Consider the following 20,325-nt stretch of genomic DNA (forward strand, 5'->3'; position numbering starts at 1 on the left):
AAAATAACATTTAATTATAAATTAATAATAGTACTATAGTTATTATATAAAAGCCTAATATACTATGTATTGGAGTAGAATCTATACTAATATTATAAATGCCAAAGTAACTTTGACTGTCTTTCTCGCTTTCACGCCATAATATTACTGGACCGATTTAAACGAAATTTGGTACACAAATAGTCCTAAGCCTGAGAAAAAACACAGACTATTTTGTAATTGGAAAGAAGTATTGTAAACAAAGAGGTCTTACATCAATGGAATATTTTAATGTAATTTGTTAATAAATTCATACTACGCGAGAAAAGCCAGCTAACAGCTAGTACATGATAAATGAATACAGACAAACTCTTACAAAACTATTTCAATTTAAATTTGGAATTTAATAATTGTTTGTTTTTACACATACATACAAGTTTCGTTTTGATATTTTTGTATTATTTACAAATATCAGTAAATTATATTTTACTTTGCTATATATTATGTATTAAGTAATAGACAACGGAATATAGAAATAAAGTTGTAGTAAATTAATTAGTTATAATAGAAAGAGATGGCGAAAAAAGAGAGAGAAAGAAACACCGCCCCCGGTTTCGTAACGTAACGATTTCTACATCGTTCTACTTATAAGTCGCGTAAAAGAACTTTATTTTAATAAATATTTCTGACATACAACACTATTTGAAACAAAAATAACTTAATAATATGAGTGTTCAAAGAACGTCCTACTTAATGTCTAATAAATATTTAATTAAAAGAATTCATAAAGGGAGGTGAAACACATATCAACTGAGTATAATTTGTTCTGATATATTAAAAAATAATTATTACAAGTCCATGATTGGTGGAGCGAAGACGATTTAAAGAAATTTTATATTTCTTGCAGTACAGTGTATGGACGGTGGTGATCGCTTACTTTCAGATGGCATATGTACCTTTCTTATATAAAAAAATCGTAATAAATTTATTTCATACTAGCGGCCCGTATTGGCCTTGCAAGGTTTGACATAAGTTTTTTTTTTAATATTTTTACCTTTTATTTATATTTTTTGTAGCTCTTTTCCGACATGATTAACAAGTGTCGTTCTATTTATTTTAACAAAAACCTTAATTCATTATATATCTAACCCTTTCTTATAAATTCATCCGTCTATTAGTGAAAAAATCTGTTGAGTAGTTTTGGAGTTTATCGCGAACATACAGACAAGTAGAAGCCGCTGGGGAACTGTTTTTATTATATGTAGTGATTATAAATATATTAATTTATCGTTGTTATGTAACATTTTTATTTATCTCTTATCGGTCCATAAAGTAAATCATCGAATTGTCGCTATTACCTTGTAATATTTCCCACGAAATTACCCGAAAGTACTTGTATAATACGAAATAGAATTTATCCCAGAACGTCCTAATTGAAGTTACCACGCGGGATGATATACTGAGGGTCCAAATAAGCCGAGCCGAACGTAGCGACTATTAGTCGGCCCTTCCTCGTAATAGTTTATTTTTATTTCAATTTTTTCACCGCAAACTATTACTTATCTCTGACTTACCTGTATCTGGCCGCTGGATGATGTACAGCCAATTCAATGTGGTTTATGCCTTGTTTTCTTTTTGGTATTCATGTTCACGAGATATTGACAGCTATGAGGATGCAAGTAATCGTGTATTTGAATTTCGAATGGAATTGAATGTCAACGTTTAAATGTTCAAAATTGAATGAATGTAACACTATTATACAGTAAGTAGGTTTTAATTACCTGAAAACAGCTGGACTAATCAATTAACGTTATATATATTGTATTTCTGAAGTTATGAGATGGCCCAGTGGTTAGAACGCGTGCATCTTAACCGATGATTTCGGGTTCAAACCCAGGCAAGTGCCACTATATATTTATATATGTGCTTAATTTATGTTTATAATTCATCTCGTGCTCGGCGGTGAAGGAAAACATTGTGAGGAAACCTGCATGTGTCTAATTTCATCGAAATTCTGCCACATGTGCATTCCACCAACCCGCATTGGAACAGCGTGGTGGAATATGTTCCAAATCCTCTCCTTAATGTTAGGGAAATTTACAGGCTGTTACTTTACTTTTAATTTTATATTGTATTTCTGAAGTTATGTTACTAAATGATTCTGTATTAATCATGTTTGAAACATGAATTAAAAAACAACACACGTTACAAGTTATTCATTGTTTAATAATGTTTTATATGATGTTACTGATATTATATAAATATATATTTTCATTACTTACAATGCCAATGCGCCACCAACCATGGTATCTAAGATGTTATATCCTCTATGTCTTTAGTTATACTGGTTCACGCATCCTTTGAACCTGAACACAATACTAAGCATTGCTGCTTGTTACATGTTAAAAACTAAAAATAAATATACGCCAAACGTAGCGCGTAAATCTATTCCTATATAGTTGCGCGTTAATAAATTCCAAAAAGATTTTGTTTTTCGAAAATCGGCTATAAATATCGAAAAAAAATGTAAGGTAATTTTTAAATCCGTTACAAAATATTATTTTAAATTTAATTCGATCGATATAAATTTATAACGTAGCATAAATATCTTATCAACAAACACGATTTAGATCATCCTTTCGCACATGCACTGAATAAACGCTTCCCTTTTTGGCGGCGTTCAAAGGGCCTTACGATGTCTTATAAGGCGTAAACTATCAATGGCTCGTGTTTCTCCATGAGATACGATACACCATGGTGCAAGAAAAGAGCTCTTAACGAGCTATTACGCTGCATGTTTATTCCATGCGATGACACTATCTTGAATCTCTAAAGAATGCGTCTAATCTCAGCGAACGCTTAGAGTTTTCTCAAGTACTTTGGTATAGAATTGATACTTATGTGACATTCTTTATTATTACGAGCTAATCATTTGTAAATGTAAAGAATTGGAATTATTTTAGATTGTTGATGATAGTGAATAACAAAGATTTTTAAACATACTAAATCTAAATAAATATGGCTTTATTGGTGATTAATTATAGCAAAAACAATGACGAGCTTAATTTGAATACTGAGATTATATTAATGTTTATTTTAAAATATAAATAATTGTTGTGATCTCGAATAACGAAAGTAGCTTTAACTTTGCTATTTGGAATGATTATATAACTAACGTCAAGGGTTGCGTTAGTATTTGCATCTATAAAGCAATTAAATCATATAAAGTTTTTGTGATGATCTGATATATTATCCTTTTATTTACTTTTTCTTTTTTTCTTTCATAGTTTAAGTGGATCTATATTTCGAACAGATAATTCTAAAGGGTATATGTACCAAATATACGGGTAAATGTATCTAAATTCTACATCTATCTACGTTATTTATGGTTTAAGGAAATGTTGAATTTAACGATCTCATCTTGGTGTTTCGAATATTCAAGAAACGAGTCCCAAGCGCATTGCTTGTACCACACCACTAATATTCAGCTTGAGTGAAAATTTTGCGGAAAATGATAAATATGGGATCTGAAGGCATCAGAATTTTGATGGGGACCCTTTTGTAACTATATCTTGTTTCAAAGTGAGCTTATCCGTTCTTGATATAATAGTAGAGCGTATTGTGTTAGCATTTAACCGACCTACGGACAGAGGAATTTATAACGTTATCCCTCATATTTACTTTATACGCGCCTTGTTTGTGAATAGGTATGCTGATAAAGACCTTGGACCTTTATGGGGAGGGTTTGGGGCATTCTAAGGCCCAGCCGTTTCAGCGTTATGCTAAAATATTCTGATCTACTTAAACATGATTTAAAGAGTTTATTTCACGAGACAAAAACTGCATCAATGTTAGTATCTATTTAATACCCAAAACAAAGGAAAAAAGTACAAAGGATTTTTTAATTTCACTTAAAATATAGAACAGTATTACACTCGCTATTATGAAAAATATACTATCAACTTCGAACGCGAGAATAATAATAGAAATAAAAAGTAAGCAGGAACTTTTTCTGTTCGATTATTAGCATAAAAGCTGAACCTACACGATGTTCTTTAAAATTATACCTATACCATCTATGACGTCACGCCCCGTTTGACTTCTTCAATGAATAAAGTTCAAAAATAAGCCCACGTCCTTCTCCGGATTTCAAACTATGGATTACATATAAATCCGTACAGTGGTTTAAGCGCGAAGAAGTTATAAAGTTACTTTCACATTTATAATATTCATATATATACCACAATTTGTTATTGAAACGACCACATATCTTGAATTATATGTTCTAGTATCTATTCTAATAATGCCTGTTATTTAATTGAACACGTGGTTCGGAATATGAAAAAGAATTAAAATAGCTGAGATGGCCCAGTGGTTAGAACGCATGCATTTCGGGTTCAAGCACATACATATGTGCTTAATTTGTGTTCATAATTCATCTCGTGCTCGGCGGTGAAGGTACACATCGTGAGGAAATTCACAATCTGAATTCATGTGCATTCCACCAACCAGCATTGGAACTCTCCTTAATGGGACAGGAGGCCTTAGCCCAGCAGTGGGAAATTTACAGGCTGTTATTTTACTTTACTCCGGAAATTAAATTTCTCTAAAATTTATTAACGCATTATTTATTAACATATTAAAATAAAAAAAATTACTCATAGTACAACACATTTTTACCAATACATATTTTATCATATACCACGCGATAGATACGTTAAGGTGTTTTCCTATCTTAAATTCGAAGCTGCGGCCGGATTATGGGGAATTTAGCTTTTTGAAGACGAGAAAAAGGATCGAGCTATAAAAAAACAGGGATAAGTACGGCCTAGAACAGTAATAGGTTCCATTAAGGTAACAGCGATAATACCATTAAATGGATTATCTGATGACAATATCGGTATAAAGATTTTTGTTTATTGAAATGAAACTAGGAGTATTATCATGGAAAATTACTATCCCTGTATTTTACTATCTCAGTGTAATTGTTGGATTATTTAGGTTCTTTGTGGGACTTTTTTGAATAGCTAATATTTTTTATTACTTTCAATGTATAAAGAATACTAGCGACCTGCACCGGCTTCTCACGGATGCAATACTGGTACTAAATATACTACAGAATTTGTTTATTTACGACATCACATTACAAACTTCTTCTTCTTCACTATATTGTCCATGTATTATATATAAAACCATCCTCTTTTATTTAATAAAAAAAGCATCAAAATCCGTTGCGTAGGGATATAGAGACAGAGAAAGCGACTTTAGTTTATGGTTTATATAGTGATGAAGTATTAAATAGTTCTTGTGATATTTGACCCTTGATAACGATTGATTGAGATTAGATAGATACCTAAAGTTATATGGATAGAAAAAAATTACAAATTATTTGTAATAAAATATTCTTAAAGGAAATTCAAATCTTTATCAAAAAATGCGAATATTAAATCCGATTATTTTAACTTTATTACGTTCAAGAAAATCTACCGTGAACGGAATAGGTAGACGAGAACTAAGAAATTGGCCATTAAGGAATTTGCATCGACTGGAAGGAAGGCTTTCTATTAAAATATCGTGTTACGAAATATTTTATAAAAAATATCACCAGCACAATTTACATAATGGACTTTGCTTTCAGCGTCTTCAAACTCAATGGAGGGCCGCAGGGACCAGATAATGCTTTCTACATTTACACGGGGCCTATATTTCGGAGATAACGGTAGATTACTCTATGGTGTGGTGGTTCTTTAATATTATGGCCTTTGATGTAGGATTATGTTCGGGCACGGTTTAGAGGTCTTATCCTCACGCAACATCAGGTGGGCGTGCTATGGACAGCTAAGCCTACTAGAGTGGAGTTAAGTAGACGAATGAATAAAAGAAACTCCGACAATAGCTCGATGAATATATTAAGTACGTGTACTTTTACGTGTATTTCGCGTACGGAATTGATTTTATTAGTCTGATTATATCGCCGTCCCCGGGGAATAAAAAGATAACTAACAAAACGTAAATTTTCAGGAGAATTAAAAAACATGTTTTCATCAATAACTTTTTAAATACTGGACATAGAAGCGTGATTTAAAGTTTTTAGAAAATAAGATTTTTAAAAGCTTTAAGTTAATAACGAGAAGAACCTGTAACCTATGTTGAAACGGAGATATTTAAAAAATAAGAAGTTAGCCAAAATCAATCATCACCTGTGTTGCCTAACGCCCGTTATCATTTTATTCACAGTATTTCCTATCCAAAGTCAAATATTGTACAACAGCTATATCATTTTATTCTTAGGGTTTCAAGAGTCCAAATGCAAATGATAATACAATAATATCATTTTGTTCTCGTAAATATTCATTTACCATTTTATGTTTAATGACTGTAATCGATTTTTCTTATAAAATTTTGATATGGTTATCACGTTTAGTTTTGCTTTTCTCATGATACCTTTTTACTAAAACAAAATTAAACCAAGGAAATACAACAAAACGTCCAATATTTTTCATCTGTTCATCTGTGTTATTTTAATCCTTCATTAAATGGAGTAAATAAGTAATCCATAGTTCCATATAATTAATTAAAAACCTTAATACTCAACTGCAATACTCAACTCATCATCATCATCATCATTCATCATTCTCCTGCCCTTATCCCAATTTTACTTGGGGTCGGCACAGCATGTCTTCTCCTTCCATACTTCTCTGTCAGACGTCATCTCACAAGTAACATTCTTTCTAGCCATATCGTCTTTCACACAATCCATCCATCGTTTCCTTGGTCGTCCTCTACCTCTAAATCCATCCACATCCATGCTCAAGGCCTTCCTCACAATGTGTTCCTCATTCCTCCGCAATACATGCCCATACCATGATAGCCGCCTTCCACATAACTTCTCGGCTATCGGTGTCACTTTCAAACTTCCTCTTATATACTCATTCCTTACTCTATCCATTCGCGTAACACCACACATTCCTCTCAGCATTCTCATCTCCGCAACATGCAATTGTCTTTCAGTCATCCCTTTTGTAGCCCTACACTCTGATCCATACAGGACAGCAGGTCTGATCATGGTCTTATAGATCTTCCCCTTAAGTTTAAGGGGAATACGGGGGTCACAAATTGTTCCCGTAACCTGCCGCCATTTCATCCATCCTGTGTTAATCCTGTGCTTCACCGTTCGATCTATTTCGCCATCGCCTTGAATGAGTGAACCGAGATACCGGAAGTCGGAGCAGACTGGAAGAGCTGCGCCATCAAGCGCTATGGCTTCGGGACCGGAGAGACCGCCGAAATCGCAGAACATGTATTCAGTCTTCGTTCTACTGAATACTAAATACTAATATAATACTAAACTACCTAATCAAATAAATCAGTTTTAATCAACAACTGAAATATTAATCATGATCTTCTTCCTCGTCATCAGCATTGCTTCCAGAGTTACCCTGATGAGTTAGAAACTTGTTAAGAGCGTGATAATGCTTGAGATATGTCCTGACTTGGAAACGCACATAAAACCATCATACATAGCCTTGCTTACTGGAAAAAGTTTAGTATACATATGTATAGCACTGGCAACTCCGTCACATCGCTGGGGTTTGGACTCACTATCTGTCGGGTGTCTCGTTTATACTGAATCTTCACAGGTTCTATGTTTAAATCATATCTGTATTTTAATACTGATTGCTGTGAATGGGTAACACTCTCTTCCATAATTTGAGTCCACAATAATCTCTTACCATCTTTCCAGTTTTTTAGGCTGCCCCTTAGGTTGTTAAACTTTGATTGACCATTTCCTTGACGTTATATCTGTCGCCATTAACACATGTGTTCCTAACAATTGAGTAAATTTAATCGGGAGTATATTCGATTCTATGTTTCAGTTAACCCTCAATATTGAATTGCATCGAATCCACACTTTGGTCTTGGCCGATCTCAAAACATCTGTCCGTTGTATAAAATCCAAGCTTTTGTGAGGTTAATATCAAACTAAAATAAATCTGTTTTTATTTTGACCGTAACATACATCGGAGTAAAATAACATGTTATTGACGCCTCTTTTCTTCTCATGGAGTAGCAATTGCCCCAAGCAAGTACCTATTTTGTTAGCACCTCTTTTCGCAATCTGAGCATGCCAAACATAGCAATACCTAACAAGCCTTTACAATTAATATCATCATATACAGTGAAGTTGTGAATAGGATACTTTCTTTTATAGTAAAAAGTACCAACTTCAGACTATGAGATACTCAAAACCGTTTCGAAAATTGAAGACATCTATGGTCTCTGGTGTCAATCTTGCGCGAAGTCTCGAGGAATTCTAACCCCCTGAACAGGCTGGGTTTCGGACTGGTTTGGTAGAACAACCTTGAGGACGAGGTGAATAGAAGAATTCAGCTAGGTTTGGCAGCGTTTCGGATGTTACGTCGAATCTTTACATCGTCGATCCTACAATGCCTTAAGACGATAGTCTTCAACCGGTGCCTCCTACCCGTCATGACATACGGAGCCAAAACGTAGTCAATCACGTCACGACAAAGCTGGTCCACCTGTTTAAGACTTTAAACCAGCTCAGCGTTTCTCTGCGGAATCACATCAGAACAAACATCATCACAGAACCGATAACCGTTGGGGAAAAAGTGTTCTAGAGTAGAGACCGCGTTTCGGCAATAGTAGTGTAGGACGTTCTCGGGCGCGGTGGAGTGACGATTTACGCAAGACGGCTGGCAGGAGCTGGATGCGAGTAGCCGGAGAACGATGCGTGCAATTGGCCTATGTCCGGCGGTGGACGAACATGAGCTGTTGATGATGAATACATTCAAAATCTCGTTGCTCTCATATGCCATGTTCATTAATTCCAATATTTCCTTTTGATGGTTCATTTTGATTTTGAAACCATTCATTGGCACCTCCTTGATAATTTTTTTTTTATATTATAAATCTTAGTTGGAGTCAAGTCAAGAACACATTCTGTCTTGGTTTAGGATTATCTGAAATTTCATGAGCTTCGTATATAACTCATAGCGATGCTATGATATTTCTTGTGTTAAAATAAATAAATTTTGGATATTGTTTACAATTTTTTAGTTGCATTTTCTATGTAATCCGAATTGCCTCCAGTACTTGACAGACAGTTGAATTGAAATATTTTTGATGTTCTATGTAGACTCGACTAATACTCAGATTCGTCCGCCGAGAAATCTTCAGCTATATCATTTTCCTCGTAATAAATTCCTTCTTTTGGGCTCTTTTAACATATAACATGGTATGAATTATAACTACTTCATCAAAAGTATTATTACAAACACACCTTATACGAAACGCGTAGACTGTTTTGCACAAGAATAAAATGATAACTGCTTTTATCACAAGCCAGTCGAGAAGTTTTCACGAGAAAATAATTGTTAGGCTGTTTGTCCTACAGTAAGATATAAAGACATTTAGATAATAGTACAATATATTTTTGTTCTTGAAATATCAGGTATGAGTATAATCGTAGAATAGTAGTGTAATATTTTGTAACTTCGTAAGTATCACTACAATATTTATGAAAAAAATTGAGCAGGTGTATTAGTATCCAAAGATCTCAAAAATGACAAAACACTAAAACGATGATAATGGAAGTTATCATTTTGTTCCCCGGGGACGGCGATATTGTTACAGGATGTATTGCAAATGTAATAATCTCGAAGTTTTGATTATTTATATCACAGTAACAACCAGAAAATATCCCATTGCTGGGATAAGGCCTCCTCTCCTTTTGAAGAGATAGTTGAAGTTTTTTCCAACAGTGGGGAAACAGGATGGTGGAAACAGATGTGGCAGAATTTCGTGGAAATTACACACAAGCAGGTTTCCTCACGATGTTTTCCTTCACCACCAAGCATGTCATGAATTATAAATGCAGTGATGCTTGCTGGGTTTGAACCCGCTATCGTCGATTGAGACGCACGCATTCTAAGCACTGGACCCTCTCGGTTCTCGGATATTAATATACTATTATTCTTCTTGAATTGATGAAGAAGGTCTTCTTTTCGAATAATGCAAAGTTATATTAAGGTCTTACATACGTATATAAACGTGTAATATTTACAGATATAAATTTTACTATCAATAGTAATAAAATGCATGAGTTATTTATATAGAGAAATGATTAATTAATTATTTATACGTCAATATTAACACAAATATTTTTGTTGCAGATTTAAATATTCGAAGAATATAATGTGAGTATTTTTTTGTATATTTTTCGTTACTGTAAATATGTAATGTCTACACCAATTAACTTTGTAATTTTTTTTTTTAATGGAGACGTTTTTTTTAATGACCTACGTGGACGAGCACATAAACCACCAACTTGAACAAAGATGTTACACTCACTCTTACAAACCGGAACAAATCATTACTGAGCACTGCTGTGTGGCGATAGAATAACTGATGAGTAGGTCTCGTCTAGGTAGGTAATACCTACCGAGACGAGAAACGACGAAAGCCCTACCACCAAATAAAGTCTATAGGTGTATCTAGTAAAATTTCGAATTGCTAATGTCAACTTTGACGATATTTTATAGAATTGTTTAGAAATGAAAGTATCATATCGTATTGTCTATAAATACCCTGCTACAATATTGTTATTTGTGTGTATAAATAATTAAGTAAATCAAGTTATCTTGGAACATCGAAAGTGTCCTTGTTAATAGCTTTGTTTACAATTAATCAACATGTTGATTGCCCGTTGAATCACACGAATCAAACGAATTGATAGACACTCGGTCAAGCACTAAGGAAATCAAGTTGATATGGCGCGTTTCAATCTATAGATCTCCGGAGAAAATGTTGTTCGAATAAATATGAATGCATGCGAATATCATCCCTATGCCGCTCGTAATAAAAAACAAAAGAATGAAATACTAGAGGAATCTATAAGTTTGGAAATAGGTCGACTTGTGATGGGTGAAGAATTGATTGAACACGACATTTTATTGGCTTACACGTTTCGTCACGGTATATTTTATGTTGTGGTAGGTCCTTGTTGGGTGGTATATAATATAACGCTTTATTCAAATAAGACACTATAAGTTAAGATGGAAAGTAATAACGATTATAATAACTCAATTTCACCTTGTATAATTGTTAATAGTTTCGATAACGTATATTAGGTAATTTTCGTTTTGGTGTGGGATGCTAATAGTAATAAAACACGAGTACTAATAGTAACTTTAATTATCAAATGTATATTTTTGTTTTATTTGAATATTATTTTAAATTATTCGAATTTATAGTAAGTTACCCGACCGCTACTATAAGTATTAAATATGCTCGAATAAGGGGGAAAGATAAATGGAATTAAAAAATTAATAGCCCATAACTTTGGTTGAAATAACTTGATTGAATAGCTCATACTGTTCGGTTGATTTCGCGAGATTGACGCACACGCGATTACAAATAATTAATAGCTAAACCGCGATGGCCTAGCAGATATAAAGTTCCACTAAAGACGTGACTAAGTTTTATTGGGTTTTGTTCATCATTTTAATTTATGTTCTGACACTCAACATACCCTGGAGAAATCTACAATTTTTGGTAAAATTATATTACATGTATTGATAATCAATATAGACAAATTTCATCATCTCGCATTGTGGTAAAATACTCTCAAATATATTAATATATATTAATATATATTTGAGAGTATTTTTATCCATATCTATCTATCAAAAGAATAGGCTCAAGACTAGTGGATTAATATAAATAGACTGCAACTTTAAATTCAAACACCGATATGGCCCAGCAATTACAATGTCCTTACCTTAACCCATGATTACATAACTGCTTGAATTTTTATGCAATGGCCCTCACCTTAACCGATGATTTTACAACTGCTTGAATTTTCGCATGTATTCATCTCTTTCATGTATCTAATTTCAATACAATCTCTATACGAATCCGTATTGGAGTAACGCGATAGAAACATTAACATGAGCATATAGCCCAGCAGTGACCATAATCCAAAAACTTGAACAAAAAAAAATCTGCAAAGTATTATATTTATAGAATATAAAAAGGGATATCGAAGGTATACAAAACGGAAACTTTTTAGCTTTAATAAATAACCTGAAGGGATTTACAACAAAAGCTAATTACACTAATTGGTTTGCAACAACGGTTGAGAATCGGCTATTCCCTTTTATATTTTAATCAGATAGACGAAGCGTAGGCATCGTATTTTTTCTTATGAAGATAACTGATTCCGAAAAGATCTGGCGCAATATTTCCCTTGGTACCTTGCATTTCAAGTCTTTAGCGATAGCGGTATTACTATTTTATAAACTCAAAATCATATCGTATCATAAATAAATACATATTTTTTTGAATAAATATTGGACAACATTCCATACATTACTTTGATCCCAATGTAAGTATCTGAAGCACCTGTGTTAACGAAAATCAGAAGTAAAGACGGTACCTCAAACACCCAGACCCAAGACGGCATAGAAAACTAATGATATAATCTACATCGTCTCGGCCGGGAATCGCACCCGGGACCTCGGAGTGGCGTACCCATTAAAAAAAACGACCACGACCACGAAGGTCGTCAAAAATAATTAATATAAAAGTGATGATCTCTGTAAAAATAAACCGGTTAAGAATTCTGGTGATCGGAAAAGATAAATATATAAATTTTATTCAATTTGATCTTTATTATAAAACGAGATGCATTCCATTTAAATATGTTTATAGAAATAACAAGAAATACGTCTGATCGATCACTTACATGATGATTTAAAATGTCATTATTCGGATATATAGAACAAGGGAATATGTTAAATTTTTAAATAACAAATCTAATCACAACATAAAGCCCTAAATTTAAGAGAGTTCAGCGGTGAACTGGATGTTCGGATCATATTTTACTCATAAGTCAGCTCCATTAATGAACGCTGGAACGGACTGATGGGTAGAAATCTGATACGAAGATAAACTCCAGAATACTACATTCAACTACGTAAATACGAAATAATAATCATATAAGCCGATTCGATACTAAATTCATGATCTTGAACCAAGTGCAAACTTGTTCAATAAATTATTGATGTCAATAATCATCGTCATGACTATGAATACATTGACTCATGACGTATTTTTAAATTGGATATTAAAAGTGATTCAAAATATTAATGTCACTTGTTCATCCCTTGGTCCATACCTTGTAATTACGACATGGTTTTAAGTTCATTACATTAATTAGTTAATGTAGACTTTATTAAGCTAAAATATGACTAGTACAATTTCAGTAACCATTTTTAGGACTTTTTTTAGACTTGGAATTATTTAAATCCCAAATTGCTGAGAGCTCTCATGATATGTTACCGTAACGTCATCAAGAAAATAATTAGGGTTTCATTAATCTAATAAAAAAACGAAGCTTTTAGAGGATTACTCCGCGATCTGTCATGCTCGTCTCTCATAGCGTATAATTTTTTACGTAATGATTTTGTGAGTCCTTAATGATGATGTTCATTTTATTTTCGTTTATTTATATCACAATTGAATTGATATTGCATTGATATATTCGCTAGTTCAGGCTGTAGACCCTAATGTCTGCTGTTCAAGCCGCAGGTCAGGTTTATGATTTTTTTAATCGAAAAAATCTCAGTATTGACTCAGATTATGGGAGTTATAAGTGTGTACATTCCATGTCTGTGAAAGCAGGTGAGTGTGAACTTGTGAATGAGCGTCATTGTCTATGGGTAATTGTGGGATGGTAACTACTTACCATCAGGTGGCCCATATGTTCGTCTGCCAACCTATTCCATAAAAGAAGTCGTAATGAAGTCATTTGAATGATCATTTTTTTATAATACAACTATATATGAGTAACTTGAACGGTCCTGCGGTGTTGCTCATAACTACTCTGTTATCATTTCTACTATAATCACAAGCTTCAGATAAGTATTATTATTTAATAAGAGGGATTATAGAAATGATAACATTTTCCTGAAGTAAAAACATGATATATTAATGAAATATATAAGCTGAATGAGATACGAAACGACTTTATTGAAATAGTCCTTGTTTCAGAAAAAAACAAACAGCCTTACAAAATCTCACAACAAATACGTGTTTGCTATTTTATTTATCTTACTTTATTTAACAATGATGTCTGAAGTTTTAATTAAAGTCGCTGCTATTTGAATTAAATTTGGAGGCGGTAAACCGAAATCAAAAAGTCAAATTCTGAGGCCACGTAGTATCCGAAGTGCTCAACAAACACGGCTAATTTTAATCAAGTTCAAGCCTTACAGCATGCCAAAGTCACGACGCTCTTTTCCACCCAAGTTTGTAGGTAAACTTTTGCCGCAGGCGGCGCGTTAACCTTTGTACGGCATCTGATTGCTTTGTTCCCAACGGGTCGAGATTTGAATTTATCATTAGAACTCTTCTTGCTGCTGGTGTGGTGGAGCCACTGAAATATTCAATGCTATCGGTTTTTGTTTCTCGGCACCGGCTCTTGTAGTGTTCGGTAATATTTTATTGGCTATATCATGGAATAAATTGGAGGTGCCATGAAATTGAATTGGATACAATGAACTCTTTTATAATTCAAATTTAGAATGTAGCCTATTATTATCGAAAATTAAATATAATGTCTGAATAACCTATATACCTAACGTAGTAAAATATCTAAAGATTTCTTAACTTTAATATTTGTCTATAAATTTTAATTTATATAAAAAAAAAATCATAAAAAAATGTGCAGCTGTCTGGGGGAATTCCGTGACGCCATAAAGAACATCCGATCCAATCACGACCAGCTTACCTCTTGCGAAGATTACGTTACGTTACGAAGCTATGCCGCGGTGTTATGAGACGAAATTTACGGCCATGAATTAGTTTGGGCCTCGAAAAGGATAAAAAAGTAGATAAAGATTATTTATTAAAATTATCAAAAATGACTTTAGATAAGTTCTATTTTGTACGCGGAGAAAACCCTGATAAACGCCACAATGTAATAACACAGAGGATTGCGTCAAATATTAGTTTTATAGAGCATATAAACTTTAGAATAATTTTATAAAACAAACATAGGTATCGCTTACTTATCTAAATTACGTTAATAAGGGCGTTGATACGTATTATCATTGTTCTTTTAAGCTCCGGTAACATAAATGGAAGTTTATGGATGCATGTAATGGTGTAGGTGCGACTGCATAATTATTACAATCATTGTTAATCAGCTTAAATAATATGTTTCAAATTGACAGTTCAAAGTAATTTTGTCATCCCATATATTTTCAAAAGAATAATATTTTTAAAATGACACGGGAGTTTTCTGAAAAATAAATTCTCGCGTATTCCCTAGCCACATACAAATGGAATACAGGAAGTACCTAAACGCTTCGTTTAACCTTCGATCCCTGAATGGAAATTGGCGAAAGCACCGCGTACGGACACCGCGTTCGCGCACCTGTATATGTAACACCAAATCTAATTTATGAGCTTTAACACCAAAGGAATAAAGAGTAAAATCAAACAAACTAACCCATGTCGCTAACTGTACACGCGAACACGCGATACTTTTGTTATTTATACGCGTTTCTTTATCAATACAAAGATCTTTGGTATAGAAAAATATGGGGTATGTATCATTATACTCTTAGATTCCCTTGTATTTTGCTGATAAGCTCCACTTTATATGAATGTAGCGTGATTCGATACCTGTCTTTCGGTATACTCAATTGATGTCGTAGTGATAAAAGAGTTCGATTTCTCAGATAAAATGCAAATATTTTACGTGTATATGTAGCAACTTACTACTTTCCAATGTATATCGAATTGTTCGTGTATCGTTTTATTGCAGTTATCTGACGGAACGGATTTTGGTGAAATATTAAAAAAAATCAAGCAATATCCATTTTGGAATTTCAATGCTTTCATATTCGAAAAATATTCACTGCATATTAAAGCAAAATGAGGAAAAAATGTATATCACAATCGAAAATTCCTCAAAACTCCTCAACGGAAAAGAATGTTCATTTCAGTTGACGTTGATTTACAGACTGTCAATAAAAAAGGAAAAACTGTAACAAATAATATAGAATTGATTGTAGCCAATCTGTGATACATCGAATTAATAAAGTCAAATGTCCTATAATAAATAATAGATAAGTAACTAAATATAGTGAAATGCTTTTAAATTTGGATGACACCAACTATTTTGTATGTAATCGAACAAACAAAATTCAATTAGATGCTCGATTCGAATAAATGTTATTTGAAATTTTCATACAATCTAATCAAAATGTCTCCTTGTTTTATTTACGGCAAAGTCTTGATAGCCTAATGGGAGATAAACTTCTTAAGACGATGCTTCAGATGTCGTTGTTATAAAAAATTGGACTTTCAGCCTTGATTGCTCGGAAATAGGGTTTAAATTTGCTTTATATGCTATTGCTATCTTGACCTTTTGATGTGCCGATAGACCTACATTATAGTGTAAAGACATTAATCTGTCAACGTGATCAAATGTATAAATAATAAATTATTCTTAGATATAGATAATCTAACCTAAGGTTCAATATATAAGATTAGACATAAGTGGAAAATTGATATGTTTTTGTATAAGGTTAAACCAACTAATTAATGAAAGGCGTCAATGAAACCGACGTAATGCAATCGATTAATTGAAACTGAGATGGTGCGGGAAAACTTACTAATGTTAGCCCACGGTATTACTTGCTTTATGGATTTTACTTTAAACATGTACAAATTGCGTTACCTTTCCAATTCTATTTATTTTATTATTCTAGATCGTTGCATTGTTTGTTAGGAAAGAAACATGTTTGAAAGAGACTTCAACAAATGAAAATTATCAATTGGACTGCATTTTTTTTTATTTATTATTTTTGTTACTTCATAACTTTCGACAGGGTTGTAATATAAAAGTAATCGACTTTTAACTGGTCTAATATTTTTCATTTCATTTTATTTAGACGAAATCTAAAAAATATTTTGGTTATTGTTATTTATCAATATTTTATTTCAGTTACATTTAAAGTAACCTTAATTATGTTTGATGTCGGTTCTTTTTTATTCAAATTTTTGTTTACGTATATAAAGGTCATCAATACATTTTGTTGAGTTTACAAATATAATTCATAATAACATTTCCTAAATAAACCAAATTCAATGTTAGTATTACGATAGAGTTGATTCTATAAAAGTTGAGGAGAAGAGAATTGAACTCAGTGACTTTAGAACTCGTAGGTTCGACTAATGAATGTATGATTCGATAGAAATGGAAAGCGAACCGGTATGTTTGCTTATGAGGCACATGGCGTCTTAGATTGAAGGTGTATTGAAGTAAAGAATGACTTATAGTGTTTTTATTTGTCGGTATTTTTAATGATAATGTAAGTCATATAATTATTTTTATATAAATATTTTATTCATGATAGAACAAATACTACAGACATAATCTAAGATATAGGTAATATAGATTTTAAAATGAATACCTTCTCATAAAATCTGAATTGAACCAGTAAATTATAATTTCACCTACTAAAATTGTTTTGATCCATAGCTTAAAGATTTCAAGCCCTATTGGGTTAATTTCAACAATTTAGTATCAATATTACATGATAATACTGAACACAATCTAATATATGCTGCGTCAATTCATAGTCGTTTAGTTTTATTTTTTGTAATTATAATTTAACTTAAGAAACGCGGTGACCTTTGCAGAGGATACGTATTTGAACTCTGTTCGACTTAACTGGTGTCCTCCAATTTGAATATCGAATCTGCGCCATTAATACCCGTTTACAAAATTCCAGTATTTATTATATATTTAATAACGTATCAAAATGTTTACATCCAAAGCAATAGTCCTATTTCCAAGGCTTGTTCTACTCATAAGAATATTGAATCGAGTTATTTCTACCACTGAAAATTGAGCTGGTGAATAAAGATGTGGAAGATTTTTATCTGGTAATGCAGGTTCCTTATGGTTTGCTTCAATGATGACCACGATTACAACTCTAGAGAATTGTACTGGAATTCGTCAGTTAAGATTTACGTTGTTTAATTGTATCATTTGGTTTTAACTCGTCTACGTGCTACCATCCAAGTATTAACTTACACTGGAAAGTCGCCTGCGAAAATTTGCATTTATTCAGTTGCAGAATGACTGGTTTTGTTTAAAATTTAACTTCATTATAAACTGCAAATCACTCATCTATATTTGTATTCAAATATTTTTTTTAATCTCAATTAGAATAGATGAGTTCATTTAGAATTGGAGTTTGTCGATAGCAATTGCTGGTTTGACATCAAAATGAGACCATTACAGATTTTTTATGTGCAACTATCGCCATAATCACTGGGACAAAAATCATATATAACTTATCTTAATGAGTATCAAAATAAATCGTAAACAATTTATATATTCTAAAATAATTTCCGACGTATAAATGATTTAAAAATTTATCGTGTCAATCAATTTGTAAATTATAATGTACTCCGAGTATCTTGTTAAGCGATCTTTCTTTTAATGACTCCAGTCATTCCAATGCGCCCATTGACAGTTTTATAAGCTTCATTTAAATTCAACGAAGTGTACGATATTATGTTATGAATTATGTTTTTTGTTAACCATTTATCGTGAAAAAGGTTGCTTAAGGTTACCGTAGGTTAATTAATATGGTTACCGAGGTAAATAATTATCGTTTACTTGATTTATTGTCACATATCGTATATTCGGATCGATTTGTCGAATAAAAAACGATAACAATTTTTAATAAATTAAATTTAAGTCTTAAAAGATTGAAAGCAATATTAAATTAATTTTAATTGAAAGTTGGAATTGATATAAAAAATGTTAAATTTATTAGTGATCTTATTGATAGAAGTCCATTTGCATTCAAAGAATTATAATTAAATTTAAAAATCCATTAAATAATTTCAAGCAATTCAAAGAACTTGATATTTTGAACAGAGATAGTTCATACTTCGTAAAGTGAACTATTTATGATGAAAAAATATTATAATGTACCTTTGTAACTCCACAGACCTGTCCACCAGACTTTAGTGTTTATTTAATTTTATTTGATTTTTTCTTTAATTATATATATAGTACCTATTTTAATTACCATTATTTTAGTCAGGGTGATATTTATGTGCAATAATATAATCTACTTGAATCTGTAAGCTTTAGAAGTAATTCAAGAAACATCTTGACATAGCGTCCTCGTCCTTGAAATGATGTTCATTTCTGTTGTATAGATGTGCATTATTCTATATATCTAGAACCTCCTCTAATGGTATATTCTAAGTTTTATGAAATAGTAATACTTGTTTTTCTAACTTGCGTTAAAATATTTATTAATAAAAGAGATTTTATTGACATCACAAATTATCATAAATTCCTTAAATAATTATTTAACAAAATAATTGATTAAATACTTAAGGAATACTTACCTGAATTTTATTAATTATCTTGACATTTATGAAAGTTTTTTAAATACAGTAACACTATTAACGAAATGAACAATTATTGTATAAGGGAGGGCCCTATTCCCACGTCATATTATGTCATTAACGCCTCACAATTCAGCAACGTTCATCATTTATTTTTGTCATATATCTGTCATTAAAAACCTTAAAAAATTTAAAACCTTCCATCTAAGGGAGAGAAGGCCTTTAGCCCAGCAGTGGGAATTTACAGGCTGTTGTTGTTTTTTTTTATGCTATTGACTATTCGTTAAAAAAAAAACCAAGATTCCTATGGGATTGCAGAAAGCCCTAATTATCACATATTTGTTTAATATAGAGAAACTCGAAACCAAATAGTGTTGTAGCTTTCCTTGATAGCCTTTCTTAATATCTTCATTCCATAAAAAACATGTCTATATATACAGTCACGTTGACAACAACGTTGAATATAATATCTTGCCCGCATGTTATTGTATACACTCGGGAGGCCTCAAAAATTTATATGAAAAAGCAAGTTATAATTTTGACCAGATCCGCTATACTTAGTGCGATAACTCAATACCGCGACAATTCGCTTCAAACGCCGCGTTTTGTTGCGTACGGTATTATTTTGTATACCAGTTCTGTGGCACGACGAAATCAAAATGAAAATCAAAATAAACTTTATTCAGGTGGGCTTTTACACGCACTTTTGAATCGTTATTTAACAATTAAGTGAAGCTGCCACCCGTTCAAAAAGTAGATTCTACAGAGATGAACCGGCAAGAAACTCAGTAGTCAACTCTTTTATAACATTTAAAAAACACAAAGTCATGTTAGTTAATACAATTATTTAAATTAATATATCCTGCGTGGAAG

General features: G+C 32.4%; 2 protein-coding genes across 2 annotated transcripts in view; one reads left to right on the forward strand and one right to left on the reverse strand.

Moving 5' to 3' along the window:
- LOC124538206 (hemicentin-1-like) overlaps positions 1 to 20,325 on the forward strand; it is a 314,256-nt gene that overhangs the window by 25,078 nt on the left and 268,853 nt on the right. Inside the window, exon 2 of the mRNA XM_047115179.1 lies at positions 10,176 to 10,199. The gene's annotated coding sequence lies outside the window, so the exon portion shown is untranslated. The remainder of the gene's footprint in view (positions 1 to 10,175; positions 10,200 to 20,325) is intronic.
- Positions 6,722 to 7,195, reverse strand: LOC124538205 (the record flags this gene model as incomplete). The annotated part of the gene is made up of 1 exon (XM_047115177.1): positions 6,722 to 7,195. A coding segment is annotated over one exon (474 nt), but the record flags the coding sequence as incomplete, so codon positions are not given.

The sequence above is a fragment of the Vanessa cardui genome, chromosome 20 (genome assembly GCF_905220365.1).
Source record: "Vanessa cardui chromosome 20, ilVanCard2.1, whole genome shotgun sequence".
Classification (NCBI taxonomy): domain Eukaryota; kingdom Metazoa; phylum Arthropoda; class Insecta; order Lepidoptera; family Nymphalidae; genus Vanessa; species Vanessa cardui.